General features: G+C 38.8%; 1 protein-coding gene across 1 annotated transcript in view; it reads left to right on the plus strand.

The window, feature by feature from the left end:
- The window catches only part of STOX1 (storkhead box 1), a 39,780-nt gene extending 22,729 nt beyond the window's left edge, over positions 1 to 17,051 (plus strand). Inside the window, exons 2-4 of the mRNA XM_081074242.1 lie at positions 8,787 to 8,939; positions 10,179 to 12,528; positions 15,001 to 17,051. Coding sequence (XP_080930368.1) covers positions 8,787 to 8,939; positions 10,179 to 12,528; positions 15,001 to 15,148 — 2,651 coding nt within the window. The 3' untranslated portion in view covers positions 15,149 to 17,051. The remainder of the gene's footprint in view (positions 1 to 8,786; positions 8,940 to 10,178; positions 12,529 to 15,000) is intronic.
- The last annotated feature ends 3,242 nt before the right edge of the window (positions 17,052 to 20,293 follow it).

Below are 20,293 nucleotides of genomic sequence, written 5' to 3' on the forward strand. Positions count from 1 at the left end.
AATGGCCCTCCCAAGATGTCCACATCTGAATCCCCGGAACCTGTGAATATGTTACCTTACATGGCAAGAGGACTTTGCAGATGTGATTAGGTTATAAACTCGAGAGGTTAGCCCCGGTTATCTGGATAGGCCCAATCTAATCACATGAGCCATTAAAATCAGAGAACTTTCTCTGGCTAAAAGCAGAAGTGAAGCCGTGGATGGAAGAGTTAATCTGAGTGTGAAGATAATATGATGCCATCTTTGAAGACGAAGGGGGCAACATGAGGAGAAATGCAGGTGGCTTTAAGTTGCTGAGAAGAGGCTCCCCTCTGGCAATCATCAGGGGAATAGGGACGTCAGTCCTTAGTCCTTATGACCACAAAGAATTGAATTCTGCCCCAAATCTGAACGAGCATGGAAGGAGAGTCTTCCTCAGAGCTGAGGAACCAGTGGAGCCCACTGGACTTGAGATAATAAATTTGTGTTGTTTTAAGCCACTGAGTTTATGGTAATTTATTTTGACAGCCTTAGAAAACCAACACACTTGGGTGAAGTCATTAAGACGTCCAAAGCGGAAGCCTTGAAGGGCAGAGAGGTTAGGATAGAGCACCACAAGGCCTGACTGGGCTTTGGGGCTGAGGGGGAATGAGGCTTAGTGTTTTTGGAAATCAGCTGGTTTGAGTCATTCACCTCCTTCTCCTGAGTCAGGCATTCCTGTATCTCTACCCAAAGTGAGGGGGGTGGTCCTGGGTAAAGACGCTAGCGGTTCAAAGAGCTCCCTGAAGTAGGGCCGCTTCTGTGTCTTTTTACCATATTCATGTGCTGTCCTGACAACCAAATCGTGGGGTCTCCATCATAAATGGTCCAAGGCCTCTGCAACTCAACTGATAGTTGCTATTAATGGATGTATCACTTGAAAGTGGCTGCTGATTTACTAATCCTGACAGGTTGAAATGTGGTTATTAAAAAAGATAGCTCTGAAGACTGCTGCCTGTGAATAGCCCAGCTTTCTGAGGGAAGCCTTTAGCTTTTCAACAGAGGGCATTTCCCAGAAGGGAAACCATTTGTCTAGGAGTCCAAAATCAACATCACCGCGCTTGAGAAAGAATTTCAGCTTCTATGGTAGATAAACCGACTACCCATTTTCTGAGTTTTGGTACTCTTTTTGTTTCTAAATGTGGAGGAAAGCGTTTGCATTCTTTTATTTTACGAAAATAAAAGGGAGACTCGGAGAGGGGCTTGGTTCTACTGGCCTGAAACCTTTCTTCTTTTTGTTCCCATTTTGTTTGATTTTCTGAACCTATTTAAAGTTACAACACAATTGATTTAATTATTTAAAGCCATAGAAATTTTTGTATAGCATCTTATCTATGATGGGATGCACGTTGTTACAAAATACTTTCATTTTTACAAGGTCAGGATTAATTTTAATGTTAAAGAAATTTGGAAATTCTGTATTGGATAAAAGGACAGTTTAAAATCAGGGAAGCTTCTTAGATTTCTTAGAACAAAACATCCTTTTTTATTACACTTGAGTGTATCTGCAGGCTGTTTTATTCATGCTCTATTGTCATCTCTAATGCACGTAGAAGATATCTTTCCCACAGTGTGATTCAATACAGGCGCCCAAAAAGATGGTCTCGGATTTCATGTGTCTGGGTAATTAGTGGAGTTTGAGCGGCTCAGTTTAACCGTTTGAAGGTCAATAATGCATGAATTTCTGGCAGACTGCCAAGCACACAGTTCATAAACACACTTGTATGGGGACTAAACATTTTTATACTTAAAGAAAATTTGTGTTGAATATGAAATAAGTAATGTTAGGATTAGTTTTGCCTGGAATTTAGTTTTATGGCAAGTTCACGTTTTAGTATGATACAAAAAAGTTCTGATGTGAATGCTTTCCAAATTTCCAAAGAACTCTTTCTTTTGTTTTGCATATTTGGTAGCACAGTCTCTTATGGACCTTAAATCAAATGCAAGCGCTCCAAATTAAAATGTGTATATTTAGGGCAGCCTGATGGCCAGTTGGTTAGAGCATGAGCTCTTAACAACAAGCTTGCCGGTTCAATTCCCGCATGGGATGGTGGGCTGAGCCCCCTGCAAATAAGACTGAAAACGGCGGCTGGACCTGGAGCTGAGCTGCACCCTCCACTAGATTGAAGGACAACGACTTGGAACTGATCGTCCCTGGAGAAAAACACTGTTCCCCAATATTCCCCAATAAAAAAATAAAATTAAAATGTCTATATTTAGATTCCATGAAGAGGCCCTCTTAGAATTGTTTAGATGCCTTAAAATATAAGTTAAATAGATTCCATGAAGAGGCCCTCTTAGAATTGTTTAGATGCCTTAAAATATAAGTTAAATAGATTCCATGAAGAGGCCCTCTTAGAATTGTTTAGATGCCTTAAAATATAAGTTAAATGTTACGTGGTAATAGTAATTTTTTCCCCTAAAGGGAAAGTTCTTACATAAAACTTTAATTTTGTCCCTGAAATTTAACTAGAGCATTCAGATATCAAAATAAACACACTCAATTTTGATAAAGATGCTTTTACTTGAAGGGTTTTTTCAGTGGACAATGCAAAACCAGGATTGGGCCAAGGCAGACTGTAACTTGATTTTGCTTCTGCCTTTCTCACTTGGAGGCCCGAGGTCCCATGTCTTCTTTGTATCTGGCAGTTTCCTCTAAAGTGGTCATGATTCCAAACTTCGCCTTCAACTAATTGATAATCACCTTCATGACCTGGAGTAAAGATATTGTTTGAAGCCCAGTATTGTTTCCCCTGTATCAGACCTCACACCGTGCTGGGACTGATCACTGTCACATTTCTATTGGCTTGTGCCCCCTGGACCCACCAACCCTGGGGAAAAGAGCCTTGCTGGACAAGCCACTCTGCTGGTACCAGCGCTCCCATTTATGAGAAGGAAAAGTTTAAGTTTGCTTTACTAAAGCTTCCAGTTGTTGATTTGTAACTGGAAGATGGGAGTCCAGTGTCCCTGGTTGAAGATTTCTCCAGTACCACAGCTTGGGGAGGGTTTGCCACTCCAGCTGCCCTCTCTGGGTCTGGTGAAAGACAGTCTTGCTGTGTCCATATTTATCATGAATGTACCTCTTGCTGTTTTATATTTAAGCATGTGTATTCACACCTCATGAACTGGCCCGGAAATGGCTCTTTCAGCCACTTTTCTTTGCTGTTAGGAAATAGCCAGGATAGGGTATTCTTTTCTCGGGGCCTGTGGAGGACGCCTTTGTGTCTTGACATAAAGAAACCGCCCCCCTTTCTTCAGATCTCTGATCATGTCTTTGATTGCATTGGATTATTGTCGAGTGATTGTCACCAACTCCAGGAGCAACCACGCTTTTCCAGGGTTCTGCTCCTATTGGCAGGGGCTCTCTAGGCCACTGTCATTAGGCACCAGGGGGCAGGGATGGGTTGCCTAGGGGTATATGAATTTATGTCCATCACAGGAGGGTGATTCTAGTCACAGTTTGAGGATCCCAAGCTATAAGAGGCCTGGGCCTGCCCTGGATTTCTCTGGATGTCATCAGTTTTGATAGTTAAGAGTTCTATATTTTCATTTGCTGATTGGGCATCTACATGCTACATACATTGAATCTGCTGTGCACTATTCCCCCCCCCCCCATAGACTTCTAAAAAAAAATAATTGTTTTAAAACTCATAACTTGCCTTATCCTAACTTGGACATTTAAAAAATTTTTATATACCAACTAAATCCTTTGGAAGTACAGAAGAGAATCAATAAATTAACAAAAATGTCCTTTGCAGAAAAGGTGGCATTAAATGTAGCAGGCACAAATCTATATGATTCTGCTTTGTTGCCATGTTTTGTGAAACCAGTCTTTCAGCATAAACACTTTTCCCATTTCTGCAGCACCCAAGAGTACAAGACTATGTAAACAAAGAGAGCATTGTTGTGATTTGTTTACTCTGCCCCACAGCCTCTCCTAGTCTTCTGATCCTTGCTCCTTCTCAGGGGTCAGGGGTCCACAGCAGGCCTGGACTTAATGGTTCTCTTCAATTACCCACAGTAGTTGAGGATAAAGCCAAAGGGCGGGCCTTGTCTTATTGTGAAAGCTGTAAGTGGGATCTTCTACACAGAAAGTTAAGTTTTGTAATTTAGTTATTATATTCCAAAACCCCAAGAAATGCAGAAGTAACCAACTGTGGTTATAGCTTGAAAAAGTGATTCCTGCATCCATCACAGATGTTTCCATGTCAGGCAGGGTTCACTCTGCTTACTTGAATAAAAAACTCTTGATGATTTATGCACCTGGAGATGTAGCTTAGCAACGGCTGTGAAGGAAATGTACTGAGAAACTTCTAGGCTTTGTCTAGAAGGGAGTCCCAAAGCAGAGGTTAAATGCAATATAACATGTTCTCTAAAAGGCAGCTGACATATAGTTGTATTAATTTTAAGGAGGAAAAAAAGGTAATTTGTCTTCCTAATTGGTAGTAGATTTGTTTACTCTTTTAAAATACACATCCCTTTGAGGTGATCACTTCATAAGGTATATAGATGTTGAATCCCTATGTTGTAAACCTGAAACTAATATACTGTATGTCAACTATAACTTAAAATAAATAAAATTTAAATAATAAAATACACATTTCCCACACCATGGTAGGAATGATGAATACAGTTTCTAAGAGTGTCTTTGGATTTGACCAGCAGTGTTAGGATTCTTTTTAAAAAGTTGTTTCCAATTTTAAAAATGTAAGAAAAAAAACTTCTTACATTTCTGCTTGTCAAAAGTTTTTCATACGTTTGTGCTTGTCAACTGAAAGTAGTGCTTTTTGAGAAACCTATTTTTTAACTTTTAGTTTGCAATAATTATACAGGAGGTTGCAGAGAAATAAATGTACAGGAACATCCCATGCACCCCATGAAAAATCTATTTGACTGTTTCCCTATGAAAATAGGAAACGAGCGTAAGGATTGAAGTAGAAAATGGGCTTCTTCAGGTCTAGCCCAAAAGCACAGTGGAGACCCCAATATTGGACCCCAGGAACAGCTTCCTTGTTTCATTTGCACAGAAATGGGAGGCTACCGGCAGGGGGCGCAGCCGGGGCACCAGACGCGCGCTGACAGCCTATTCACTCAACTCTACTTTTAAAGTATTCCCCTTTCTCCCCATCTCCAAGGTCAAAGAGACTTGGTTTAGGTAGGGATGAGGTGAGGCTCCAATGTGTATCGTGTGGTTGAGCAAGAAGGACTTCTTAGGTTTTGCCCTCTACTCCAATACTCTAGCCCTTTTCTTTCTGGTTGAGGAGACCTTTCCTCCATCTTCTTTGAATTAAGGACTAATAGTCCACAGGAAGTGGGGGCTGGTAATCAATTTAAGATCACATATGAGGACAAAAGTCACAACATTTTGACAGATGAAGAAGAAAGGTATATAAAAGTTTGAAGTCATTTATTTTAAATAAGCACAGAGAATTGTTAAAGAAGCATACATATATTAGAAATTGTTCTTTAGGCCTTTTTGAGAGCCTTGACTTTGCTGGGGTGGGGGTGGGGGGGCGCTCCAAACCCTATGGAGTGTGTTTTCTGTTCTAATAATGGCTTTGAGCCACTGTTTTCTGCTCGGGCCCACTTTTAGCTCTTTGAAGTGTACTTTTTCTTCTAATAAACTGCTTTTTCACTACATAAAAAAATTGTTCTTTAATTCTGTTTTGTCTAGTTGAAGAGGGAGATGAAAGAGAAGAAATATTAAATCTCAGATGCAGAGGGAAAAAAGAAAGCCAAAGAGGGAATGAAAATAAGGAGAGAGGCTTTTTACCTAACTTAGCTCAAGGAGTTTCTATGAGGATTTTGAGTTTTAGGTCAATTAATGTCCCACTTGGACAGTTTCAAAGCACCATCTCTCACCACTGTCTTTTGAAATGTTAATTAATTGGTTAGCCATTCGTCCTAGCTTCTGAGAATGCTATAGGTATCCTAGAGTCTCCCAATGGGATAGCCACAAGCACACCAAGCGGGGATTCTTCCCTAGGCTGCCAAAGCAGCAATTCAATCCTGCGTCTTGAACTTCCATGGTAGAGGTGCTCCAGGCTGACAGAGAAGCTTAAGTGAACAGGGAAACAGACCAGTTGAGGTACAACAGCAAATTGCAGATCAGTTTCCTTCCAAGAGTCCTTTACCTTCATGCAGATACGATAAGTATTATGGGACACTTACCAGCTTTGGCTACAGCCCTTCTCCCATTGCCAATCCTCACCACCTTCCTTCCCCCTCAACAACCCGTACAATGTACTGGCTTCTCCACTGTCACTGGGAGAGTCAACTGCAGGGTAAGTATAGCCAAGTTTTCTCAGTTGCTTCCTTCTGGCTACACGTCACTCCCCCTGCAGTCCCAGGGCCATGTTTATTTGTTGACTGGTTAGCTACTTTAACATTGCTGTAGTTAATGTCCTAAGCCCTCCACTCCAAAGAATGGTACTCAGACCGGCAGCCTGGGCATCACCTAGGAGGTTGTTAGAAATGCAGAATCACAGGCTCTGCTTGAGCTCAACCCTCTTGAGTCAGAATCTGCACATTAGCACAATCCCTTGATGATTCTCATATGCACATTCAAGTTTTAGAATCACTGCTGGTGGCATCTTTGGCTCTCATCCTTTTTTGCCACTTCATCTGCCAGAAACCGTACTTATATCACCTTGAGACTCAGGTCTTAAATCAGTCTTAATATTGATTTTTAAAAAATTTCCCAATATACTCCAAGAATAGCTCCTTGCACGCCCTTTCCACCCTTCATGTCTTCATCCCATTTTTTCCTCCCATGCCTCTCCACTCTCTCCCTAACTTTAGAGATCAGATGACCTTGCTATGCTAATATCTTTTCCCTTCTATGCTTCAATGTTTCAATGTTCCATTCTTCTGCCACCCTCAGTGTTTTATTTTGTTTTTTCTCAAGTCTCAGATAAGGTTAATGTCTTCCCCATTTCTAAGATAGTTCTTCTACCTGTGCCTTTATATATTTTCCCTTTCCCTTCCTTTGGGATCTTGCTGTATTACTGGTCTCTCTCCCAGAGTCATTTCAGTCCTTGGCACGAATCCCTTCCTCTTGGCATACAAATGTGCAGAGATCTTGAAAGAAAACCACAATATACACACACAGTCACATTCCTTTTGTGTTCTATTCCTCCTCTTTTACAGTCAGATTTTTCCAATAAATGGTCTAGAATAGTGGTTTACAATTGGGCTGTCCCCCACCCAGGACATTTGGCAATGGAGACATTTTTGGTTGGCTGCAACCCTGGGGCATGCTACTGGCATCGAGTGGGTAGAGGCCAAGGAAGCTACTGAATATCCTACAATGCACAAGACAGTCCTGCACAACAAATAATTATTTGCCTACGGTAGCCAACCATCACTGTTTGCCTTCGACTTTCTTGGGTATAGCACTGAAAAATCCTATGTCCCAGAAAATCCCTCAGTCCTGGGCATACTGGGATGGTTGGTCACCCTATATCTAGCCCAAAATGTCAAAAGTGCCGAAGTTGAGAAACCCTGACCTAGAAGGAAGATTCATTAACTTTTTTCTCACAAACTCCCTTCATCCTGAATTTGCGTTCTCTTTTTGGAAATGGTCCTCCTCAAAGTCCCCATTGGTCATCTTTCAATCAAGAAATCTAATGGCCCTTTCTCTTCTTCCTCAACCATTTTGATCTCTTTCAAGCATTTGACACTGTTCATTTGCTGTTCACTTCGAAGCATTTTTCTTCTCATATTCTTGGTTCTCTCCTTCCTACCCTAATTATGACTGTGCTTTCTCTCTTTTGTGGGTGTCTATTTCTACTATCTCTTAAATGTACATAGTCCCTTATTTAAGTGTTCTTTGGCTCTCTTCTGTCTTCAAGAGAGAGCCATTCTCCTTGATTAAAGGAGAATTCTTTAATCAATTCTCCTATTAAAGAATTGATTCCACGTTTTAGCTTCAAATTGCATCTCTGTTGGTTGATTCCTAAGTCTCTTTCCTGAGTCCCAGGCTTTCATTTCCAATTAATTGAGGGATTCCCTTGGATGTCCAGCAGAACCTAAAACTCGACCCAAGTAATGGCAGGTTAAGACCACTCAATAAGTTGGCAAGGAAGGAAGACCATATAATTTAGCTTACATTTCCAGCCTTATCTTCCACCTTGTTCTAATATAACTGTTAAACTCTATCCAACCAGGGTAATTCTATCCATGCTCACATACACCTTGTGCTTTCCTCCTTCCATGGTTTTGCTCCGTGTCTTCTTGCTAATTGGAAAACACTTCTGCCCTTTCCTTTTTCAAATCTTCTTAATCATTCGAATCAGGAAAGTATGGAATGATAAAAATACTGGATTAGGCATCAGAAGACATATCTCTGTCACTTTACATGCTTTTAGACCTTTGTACAATTACTTGAGCTTTCTATGGTTTTATATATTTTAAATAAATAATCCCATCCCTGTCTGTATCATATAGCTAATATGAAAAAATGCTTTGGAATATGTGAATTGTCATATAAGCATTGAATTCAGATAGCACTTTGTACCTTTTGTATGGAAACTTACTATTTCTTGTGAAGTAGTGACAAATACTACAAACTTCTTAAAAGTTGGTACTGCAGTGTAACCCTTTTTCTTCTACAGTTTCTATTATTGTGCATGTCATTTTAATAGATTCTGAGTAAAGACTGATAAAAGAATAGCAATTCTACCTGCTATTCAGTCTTCATAACTATTCTTGATTCACTAATTACAAATGTTTTATGCACTTATTTTTTTTTTAAATCTCCAATTTAGGTGATGTCTTTCCAGTGCAAATGAATCCAATAACCCAATCTCAGTTTATACCTTTGGGTGAAGTTCTTTGCTGTGCTATATCTGATATGAATGCCGCTCAGATTGTAGTAACACAGGAATCACTGTTGGAGCATTTGATGAAACATTATCCAGGTAGAGTAACAAATTTTTCTCTATTAGTTCATTGCATCTATTTGGTTTCTATTTATAAATCATCCTAAACGCAAACTGGGCAATATCTGATTTTTAAAAATCTATTATAGAGCCTTATATTAGAGCCCTGCCAGGAAATGGCCTGCATCAACAATTTGATAAGGGAATTTCTTTTTCTTTCCAATGAATTTTTTCTAAAACACGCTGATGGCAATAAATAAACCAGACTCTGTAGAAAGGAGTGCAAAGGAAAGGTTCATCTTCTCCCCCCATCTCCTATTCTTTCACTGCCACTTCCCAGAGGTGATAACTTCTATTGAAACTATAAACTACTGTTTATAGTTCTTTATAAACAGTAGTTTATAGTTTCTTATGTATATTTTCATAAATTGTACTTGAGTGTATGTATCCTTTTTAGTATAACAGATTGGATCATTCTACACATTCCCTCTATACATTTTATAACTTAAAAACATATTTTGGAGATTTTTCTATATCAGTATATATTGATCTATGTCACTCTTTCCATAGCTGTATGATATCCCAATGTGTGAATGTTGGAGACTATTTTTTTTATTTTTCTCATTGTAAAATGAGTATGCTTATTGTAGAAAAATCCAGGAAGTATAGAAAAGTAACCAGTCAAGGTATTGCCACCCAAAGGAAACCAATGTCAACATATTGATGTATTTTCTTCCAGTGTCATACAAACATTTTGAATATTATTTTCACAATATAAATATAATTTTGAACCCTGCTATTTGGAAAAGGGAATTTCTTTTAAAATTATAGTTACCTTCCTAGTTTGGAAAACCACCATAATCCTGATGGTAGGTGGTTTGCCCTCACCCACGCAGAGACTGGTTTTCATTTTCTCTTTCAGTTCCTATTAAGATTTATAAACTATGATATTGGTTTTCAAAAACTCCCACGTTTGCTCTCAAGAATGCTTTCCTCAGGCAAAATTTAAATTTATGATGGGGTTGTACAACTTAGTGTTTGTATTTGAGTGAAATCAGATTATTTTCCTCTACTTAACTATTGGCCTCGCCATATGTTTGTGTAGACCAAGTTATATTCCTATTATTCAAATAACTTATGATTATTGTTAATGTTTTGGCATCTTAATTACATATATTGTGCTATCCAACTATCACTGGGTTCATCGAGTGTGATCATTTCTGAATTACTGATTTCACTCTTAGTAAAATATTGCTGTAAAATGCTTGTTTGTTTTAGGCATTGCAGTTCCATCTCAAGATATTCTCTATACCACTCTGGGAACTCTGATTAAAGAAAGGAAGATTTATCACACTGGAGAAGGGTACTTCATAGTTACCCCTCAGACATACTTCATCACAAATACAACTCCCCAAGAAAATAAGAGAGGTCCATCACATGAAAAGCATGCGACGCCAACTTGCATCACATACCTGGTGAGCATGGAGAGCTGTGCAGAGTTAGCCAAAGAAAATGCCGCCCCCATTTTCCATTGTCAGTCTTGCCGGTGTTTCCCTGATATGTGCACTCAGGATCTAAAGGAATCACCAGCTGCTGCAGAAATGACTAGAAAAAGCCAAAAAGGTCTTGGGGAATCCAAATCTTTGGTACAGAATCAAGCAGTTTCAGTGTCTGAGGAGAATCACATCTGTGAGAGCACCAAACCTTTACCATACGCAAAAGACAGAGACAAAGGCAAGAAGTTTGGCTTTAGCCTGTTCTGGCGTAGTATATCTAGAAAGGAGAAGTCCAGAACAGAGCACAGCAGTTTCTCTGCCCAGTTCCCACCAGAAGAGTGGCCTGTCCGAGATGAAGATAATTTGGACAATATCCCTCGAGACATTGAACATGAGATAATCAAACGAATTAATCCCATTCTGACTGTTGACAACTTAATCAAACACACTGTTCTCATGCAAAAATATGAAGAACAAAAAAAATATAATAGCCAGGGCACTTCCACTGATATGCTGACAGTCAGACATAAATATCCTTCAAAAGAAGGAGTTAAGAAAAGGCAGGGCCGGTCTGCAAAGCCTCGAAGGCGGGGCCGTTCTCACAGGGATGGACACAGAGCGAGGAGTGAGGGGAGTGAGCCTCCACCAGGAAGCGTTAGGCTGGAGAAACACCCTAACCTCCCTGCTACACAGCCCCTTCCCAGAATTAAAAGCCCAAATAAAGCCGTAGTTCAGAAACCACTTGGAGAGAATCCATCAGATCTGGGTTCCCATTTGATTTACAAAAAGAGAATCAGTAATCCTTTCCAGGGTTTGTCTCACCGTGGGAGCCCAATAACCAAAGGGCACAACATCCAGAAGACCAGTGATCTGAAACCCAGTCAGATTGGACCAAAAGGAAAGCCTTTCCAAAGGTCAAGGTCTTTGGATTCCTCACGAATCTTTGAGAGGGAAGCCCAGCAGCCATGTGCTGAACAATGTAATGATCAACTGAGGGCAGAATCCGTTTGTATGACTAACTCTACCATTAAACCTATCAGTGATGACTTTAGAGATCACCGCTTAAATTACTCTCAATGTAGTGTTTTGCAGAATGATAGTAAAAACTGTTCTTTTAGGGAAAGCATGTTGACATATGAGGTGTATGGCGGAGAAAACGAGGCAATCCCTAAAGTCTTGAAGAAAAGTTATTCTCACTTCGACACATCAGGGGAGGCAAATGAAACCCAGCACGTCCTTCCATCAACGGTTTCCTCCTCTTTTGACCAAGCATCCTCTGCTTGTAGATTGGTTGATAACACAATACACCAGTTCCAAAATCTTGGTCTTTTGGATTATCCAGTGGGTGCGTACCATTTGAGACAACCTGAGAGACAAGACAGAGACTCAGAGGAAAAACTAACGGCATTTGTCCAGGAAGCAGAGACTGTAAATCTAGAAAATGAAGTGCTTTCTGATGATGACGAAGCATTGTATCAAAATAAAATGGAAGATGATGATGGCGCCTGCAGTTCATTATATCTAGATGAGGATGACTTTTCTGAGAACGATGATTTATGTCACATGCTGCCTAGTCACATTCAGTATTCCTTGACAGGGGGAAGCAAGTGGAATCATTTAGGAAAACAAAAGGTGACTGAGAGATCTCTGACTGAATACAACAGTAAAGCACATAGGTTTGAGCCTCAGGTGCTTAAGGGAAATGAATGTTACAAACCCTCTGGGTTGCTCACTAACCCAGATGAAAACCCAAACCCTAATCTCTCTGTTGAAAGCTATGGCCTCATTTCAGGGACCCGGTCCAGTTTTAACTATGAAGAGGAACCCACTATTGCTAAATGTCTACAGGCCTCAGCGCCTACTGATGGAAATATATTTGATTACTACAGCACAAGGGAAGCCATTTCTGAGACTGAAACTCCGTATGACTCTGTTGGTGACACAGGAAAGGAACCAGCTAGCTGGAGTCAGAGTGCTCAGAATCAGGAAATGAGAAGACAGTTCACACAAAAGTTAGAACTTTTCAACACTTCACATATGCCAGTGTTGGCCCAGGATATCCAACATGAGCACAATCATTTGGAAGGAACAGAAAATAGCATGGCAGGAGATAGTGGGATAGATTCTCCACGGTAAGTGCACACAAAAGTATTTCATTAGCTACTATCCCACTGGAATTATGAAGGGCATATTGAGTTACCTAGTGGGAGACTCCTGAATAAACTTTTTATAATGATACAATTCTGCCAGCCTTTACTGAATAGATCGTATAAAGTTACAATGAAATCTCTTATAGGAGAGAGTTCGTTTCTAGTGAGAGCCAAAATTTGACTGTTCTACTACTACTAAATCTTGAATTATTTTTAAAAATAAACTAAGCACTTCCTGAATGTTAGGGGAGGGTTGGGAAGTTTTCACTTATATTCCTGGTTCTACACAGGTCACAGGTTGAGAAAGAGATGTGGCTACTTTCCACTAATATTTTCCAGTCCAATTTGTTTAAATAACATGATTCAGATTGTAAAAGTAGTATGGACATAATAGAACATTTGAGAGGTACTGAAAAGTATTTCTGAAAATACATATAATCACCCTATCACGTAGATATTTTATAAAATCCTTTTATATTTGGTATATTAATACTAAAGTCTGAACATGTTGATCTGAATATATTTTGTCTATGGGACTTACATGGCACATACTATTTTGCACGTTATTTTTTTCAATTAATAATATATGCTCCCATGTTATTAGTTTTCTAAAAAGTCATCTAAAATTTGGCATATTCGATTTTGTATTATATGAAATTATGTACTTGTTTTTGAAAAAGTAAAGTAATATTGACATGTAAAAAGTAAAACTGGAAGTCTCCATTCCCCAACCTTTCCATTCCCAGTCCATAGAGGTGACCTAAACATTGTTAACAGTTTGGTTTATATTCAGGTTTTCTTCTGTGCATTTATAAATATAACTATTTTTTAACAACAAATCATATAGAGCTGGGCTTTTTTTTTTTCAACCTAAGTTATCATGGATATCCAGCAATAAATACATACAGACCCAACTCATTCTTTTTAATGCTGCTTAGTATTCCATTATATGGACCCCATTATTTGTATAATCATTATTTTCCTTCCTTTGACATTTAGATTATTCCCATTTTTTTGCTATAATCAATCTGCAGTGAATGTTTTTACATATAAATATTTGCAGACATTTCTGATAGTTCATAACTTAGTAGAGACTGTGAGTCTGGAAAATAAAGTCCTTTCTGATGATGACTGCATTTTTAAAACATCTTTATTGAGAAACAGATCTGCTTGAAACAGTAGTGTGATTCATATTAAGTATTTAAAGTATCAAAACATGTTGTCTCCAAAGTAAAATATGGTGATGTAAACCAACAAGCCATGGGTTCCCTTTCTTTCTCTCTGGCAAAAGCAAAACAAAAACAAAAACAAACCCCAAACAGATAAGGGAAATTACTCCTTGACATTGCAATGGAGAATTTAAATTTGTGAAATAATGCCTTAAAAGTTGCTTATGATTTTCTTGACTTGTAACTATAATCATTAAAGACATACAGAGGAAAAAGGAAGGAAGATAGCATTTGAACATCAACTATGTGCCATATTGTTATAGGGATTCATGGAATACAGATGAACAAGATGTTGTTGCTACCTTAAGCTTATAATTTAATTTACCCTGTATCCCCGAAAATAAGACCTAGCCGGATCATCAGCTCTAATGCGTCTTTTGGAACAAAAATTAATATAAGACCTGGTATTATATTATAGCCAGTATTGTGTTGTGTTGTGTTGTGTTGTATAGGACAGGATCTTATATTAATTTTTGCTCCAAAAGATGCATTAGAGCTGATGGTCTGGCCAGGTCTTATTTTCGGGGAAACAGGATAGTTGAGGAGATCAGCAAACAATAAACAGATTGAACGCAGGAACAAAGCATAAAGTCTTCATAACTGCCAAAGAGATGTAGAATTAGAGTGATGGGCTGTGTGGGGGAAAACTTATTCGAGGACACATTTTTGAGACATATCCTAATGAAACAGATATGTGATGGAGAGAAGGTAAAGTGGAAAAAGGGTAATGTCAAAAGCAAAATGCCCAAATAGTAATGTGACTTGGCTAAAGCAAGGCAGATGTGTTAGATAAGGGACTAACAGCTTACAGCTCTTAAGAAAGGAACATTGTCAATATAAAAAATATTGTAGTTGGCTTTTCCCTTCCATATGACTTCTCAAAAAAGAAATAAATTACACTAGATATTGGTCACTTCAGTTGTACTGAAGAGTTTTTCAGGGACTTAGTATGTCTGACTAGACCATATTTTATATTGGATCTGAGAACAGGTGTTCAGAAAATACGAACTTTTTGGAAAGCAGCTGTCAAAATAATTGATGCTATTGTGAGCATTTAAAATGTAAAGAGCACTTTAGATTTTTAAAGGTTAATTTATTTGATCAGTGTACCTTAGTGTTAGTAAATGTTATACTGCTTCAAAGAAACAAAGAAAGGTGTAATACCTTGATTAGAAATCCAGGACCCTTTTGAAGGTAATAATTCTGCTATTTTTAATATATTTAGGACACACAGCCTGGCATCCAATAATTCAGTCATTCTGGATGGACTTAAAAGAAGACAGAATTTTCTGCAGAACTTTGAAGGCACAAAGAACGGTCAAACACTCACATCCAATTCCTTACTACAACTAACTCCAGTCATAAACGTTTAATTCTTATTTTTGTTTTGGAAACTTTAATGTACAGCATCATATAGGATGTTGTAAATAACTTATAAGAATTCTCTAAAGCCAAACATAGAGGTTATTAATCTCATTACAAATTTTGTTCTAGTTACTGGCTTTTTTCCTTTTTTGACATTTTAAAGCTGTTTTTCAAGCTTATTTTACTATGAATTTATTGGGAATATATAGATTGTTTGCAATAAAAAATGGAGTCCTTGGTCCTCTTCCAATTGAATATAATTAACTCAAATTTTCAGATATTCATTAGCCTTCTCAAATACATAGGATGCTCATTGACTACCCAACAGTGAATTTCTCTGCTCACACTGAGTTCTTATGATTAGTGGATCTCACTAGATTTCAACGCAAAAATCCAGAAAATAGTGTTTAGGGTTGCATAGATACTTTGTTTACAGCTAAAGTCTTTTATCGTTACCAGAGAGAATTGATATACATATGTTGGGTGCTTTACAACAAGAATTCCTTCCATCCAATCATTGCTGCAAAGGATCTCTGCGACCAGCTTGAACATGAACTAATGGCTCTACATTGTGACTGACGGGCAATGTCCAAATACCTGTGGTAGTAGGCATCTGGCTCTGCTGTTTCTCTGCTTCCTCCCCACATTTGAGGCTCTCTCTATAGCATGGCATTGAGAAGTCGGGATATTCTCAGCACAGAAATAGAAGGGAAGCAGAATGGTTGGAAATGGCTTATGCGTAAAGGGGAGATTCTGAATTAGAGATTTAGAGAAGAGAAACCATTTGATCCATTTCCACTCATTATAAGACCTATGTATAGTTTTGCCAGAAATTTTTCTGGCTAGCCTTTCCAGACCAAGCAGTGGAATGGTCAGTTCTCTTGGGTTTGGGGAACATGGAACAGTCAAGACAGGTTTCAGGTAGGTGCTAATGTTGACTTATGGTTGAGGGGACGTTCTTGTAAGGTATCTAAGGATTGTCAAGACCTTAGATCTCAAGGATGATCGAATAATTAGAGAGTGCCTCTTCCCAGCTCTCATTGTCCTGATGACAGTGAAGGCCAGGTGAAGCTCAGCACTGTGAAGAGCTGCCACCGGCCCCTGTGGGAGTGCAGAGGACAGGAGATCAGACAGGTTGCTCTGTTTTGCAGTGGTGGGACCACTCAGTTTTTAGTGGCCCTGACCAACATATCATTCCGAGAAGATTAGTTATAGTCACAAGGACATTTGAAACTCTGGGCAAAATACCAAGAAAGGTAATCTGGGTAGAAAAACCTTATGGGAGAGGCATTGTTTTAGGGGGTCTTATAGCTTCTAATTAGCACCAATGAATGGAAGTTAAAGAGATTTCAGCTTAGTATGAAGAACATCCTATTTGTCAAAACTATCTGTAGATGAAATAGGCAGCTTTGCAAATGAATGAATTTCCTATTATTTAGAGCATTCAAGCAAAGGCTTGGTGATATGTTGACTGGTATGTTGCAGAGGCATTTCCAGTACTTAGCTTAATAGGATGGCTGAGCTAGGTGATTTTGAAGATTCCTTCCGACGGTAAGGTTTTGTGCTTATGAGATTTGGTGAGGATCTTGTGAAATAATGGACTCATGCAAGAGTCCTGAATATTGCTTCCAGTTCTCCATTTCTGCACCTATCGCTGCCAATCCTAGGAAAAAGGAGCACCAACAACTCTTGTTTTATCTTCGGACCTGGACAAGTTTCTGAGTAGAATGAGAAATCCAAAGTCTTGTGCTAGCCACATCTAGGGACCAATGAAAGCCATCTAACTGCCACTGGAGGCATTATGATACTCTCTAAATGTATTAAATGGAGCCTGTTATGAAACCAATAAACTTCCCTTCTACTAAACACAACATATGGCAACAGATATTAAAGATGGGTATATGTGCTATTTAATTGTTTTGGGGGAGATTATTCTTTAATTTTTGTGTGTGAAAACTTTAGTTCTTGGTTTCTCTTCAACCTTGTAGTCTATCCTCTAATGAGAAAACTTCTCTTGAGGCAGCATGATGACTTGAGCTTAGGAGAAATACAAGTGTGAATCCCAATTCCAATCCTTGGTAGCTGTGTGGTAGAGAAAGTTACCAAACTCTGATTAAGTTTTCTCATCTGTAACAGGAAGATAATAATGATATCTACCTTGCAGATTGTTGTAAGATTTGAGGATAATCTATCAAAAGTGACCAGTGCAGCAGGTACCTAGTATTGTTATAAATATATGTGTGTTTTTCCATATTCACAAAACTTGACTGATAGGTAACACTATACAAGTCCCCTGTTTTTGCCAGGTTGTCTGAGTTCCTCCATTTAGAGATTCAATCCTTTAGGTAAAAATTAAAGTATCTTAAATCAAAATCGAGATATGCCTGGAGAGGTATTATGCCTTTGGCTAACAAGTTTTCAGTTAACATTTTTATGCTATCAATAGGAATAAAATATGCAAAGCATGGGCTTATTGTAGACATTCATACAATGTGAGATCCTGTTCACCCTCTGTTATCTGGGATCACAGCTCCTAGGAATCCTCAGAGAGGAGGTAGCTTCTGCAAGCTATTTTCCATGTTTCAAAAATCCTAATAGAAGTTATATATTTCCTTTGCCTAACTCATTGCTAACTAAAACATTTGTTTCTTTGCCAGTGGCTGAAATTACACCAGCTCAGTAATGCACACTATCGCAACACTATCGCAAGCTGGTATGACATTATAAAACTGCATTCCTATCTTTATAGATCAGAAGAATGATTATCAATCAACTATTACTAAATGCAATTTAGCGAAACGTTTCAAAATGTCATTTCCATGAGATGAAAATGTAAAGAGCTGTGGTAGTGAAAAGACTGGGAACCACTACTTTTTGAGATCCCATCCTACAGCTACCTGAGAAGGCTTTAAGAGAATGGGGAAGACAGACTAGTAGTACCTAAAGAAAGCGAGGAAGAGAGACATGACAGTCATGAAACAAGAATGGGAGTATCAAAAAGAAACTAATAGATTACTTTGCTGCTCTCTACAAATCCTCCCATTTGAAAACTTAGAAGTGTTTCCTCTATCAGTAACAGCTTCCATTTCTTGGGTAATGGTGCCCTCTTTTGGGATGACGGCTACCACTCGATTCAAAACATCTATAAAGTAATGACTAAAGAAACAGACCTCTCTCCAAAGGTTAAACAGTTTAAAAAGCTTTTCAACTAGTTTGAATGAGGAGCTAGATACATAAGTATGCATGTGCTAAACAAGTTCAAGGCTTTCTAATCTCCAATGCTCTCAAACCCTGTCAAAGCCTCGAGCTAAAGGTAGAAATGTAAGCATCCTCTCTGTAGTACTGTTACATTATCTGATCCTCCCAAATTCCCTGCACTATCAGAAGGGGAAGTATTTTTGTCTCCACATTATTAACAGGTTGTAGAGTTGGCGAAGGTCATATGGCTAGTAATGGCAGAAACATCCCTTCTGTTCCTTTCATTTTTTCCCCTTACTTCTTGGTACTCAACATTCATTTTCTGACTCCAATGTCTCTTGTTCAATTTAAAACTGCCCCTTAAACTATTTCAATGTCATACCTTTTTAAAATGATGGCTCAGTTCCTCATCACATAAGAGTGACACGCAGGTGCAAAATGATGACTCGCTTTCCCTTCTACTTTCTAACTATGGAGTAAATATTAAAATGTAGCCCTGTAGGTTTGAGAATGATCAGAGAGGCAAATTTATAAAGTCATTTTTAAAAATATCTTAAGGTCATAAAATTTAATGGCCAGAGAAATATTTATAGAACTTTGGAACAGAGCAACAGATGAGATTCCCCAACTCATAAATTTTAAGAAATTTTATCAGTGACTGTTAAGATACTTGGAAAATAAACATGTTCTAATAAGATTATATTTTGAGTTACTTGTGCATTTTAGTTATGCTACCCCCTTCATGCTCCCCCTCAAAATTTCATCATCAGATACAAATCTCTTGAGATTTATACAGGGAACAAATATGAAAAAAAAAAATTTCTCCCTTCCCTCATCTCCATTCCCATGTTTTCTAGTTAATACCCATTGAGAACACATACATAGCAGTCAATTTTTTTTCCCAGCTAAGCCATATCTTGGTCAAATTACTTATGAGTGGGTTTAATTTGCAAAGTAATATTTGCCTTTTCCACCTGATAATAGACAGCAGCCAGAGATTTGCTTCAATGAATTTGGGGTTTAGAAAGGCAAAGGTCTGTAATGTCCTAAATCACAGGTCACTCTGAAAAACACTAATATTAAGTTAGTTTCTTGTATAGGGGGTTATTTTACAGACCTGCTCTGTGATCTCTGACATAATGCATGCCAAAAATAGAACCTTGAGTTAGAAAAGGTTGCTCTTCGACCACAACATACTAACATCTGTTTCTATTATCCCAATTTTATGTTTGACACTCTTCACCACATCCACTCCGTGTTCCTAGGCACATTATACTGCGTAGGGCTACAAACTTGATGATGGTAGAATTTGGATTGGTATGAGTGAGGGGGACAAAATGATTTAGAAAAAAAGCAAAGACCTAGAGAGGCATAGCTTTTATAATGCAGGGAGAGATGCATTTTTCCACGGTCATTAGCTGAGCACTGCTTTTGTTCCCCGTATTGGAATCTGTAAGGTAACATTTACATAACCATGCAGCCCTTGACTTCAGGCCAAGCCATGGTTATACAGAAGGCCTGGGGCAATCGCTTTTAACAGTTGTGGTTTCGGCTAGTCAGGACCAATCCCCAAACTCCCAGACATTTGGCAATTCGTAATTTTGCCAGGCACACACATTTGACGATCAGGTTACAAGGCTGCTGAGCTAGACGCCGACCAGTGGTTTGCGGAGTGCCCCTGCACCCACGTCTCCATTGGGTTTCTTGTTCTCCCAGAGTAGCTGGATTGATAAAAGGAAGGGATACAGGAATGGCGCTGAAAAGACAGCCAGCCAACTGCCACAGGTGACACGAGGTATAGGCTAAGGAACTAAGCCTTTGTATCGTCAAAAGGGTTCCCGTGTTGTATCAAGTTGTAACTCGGGCAGTTAATCGCCATCAGGAAAATAAAAGTCCTTTTATTCACTGCAAATCCATCAAGTGTCGAAGATATTTCGGCGTGTTTTCCGTTTCTC

Source organism: Rhinolophus hipposideros, assembly GCF_964194185.1.
Source record: "Rhinolophus hipposideros genome assembly, chromosome: 15".
In the NCBI taxonomy this organism is placed as follows: domain Eukaryota; kingdom Metazoa; phylum Chordata; class Mammalia; order Chiroptera; family Rhinolophidae; genus Rhinolophus; species Rhinolophus hipposideros.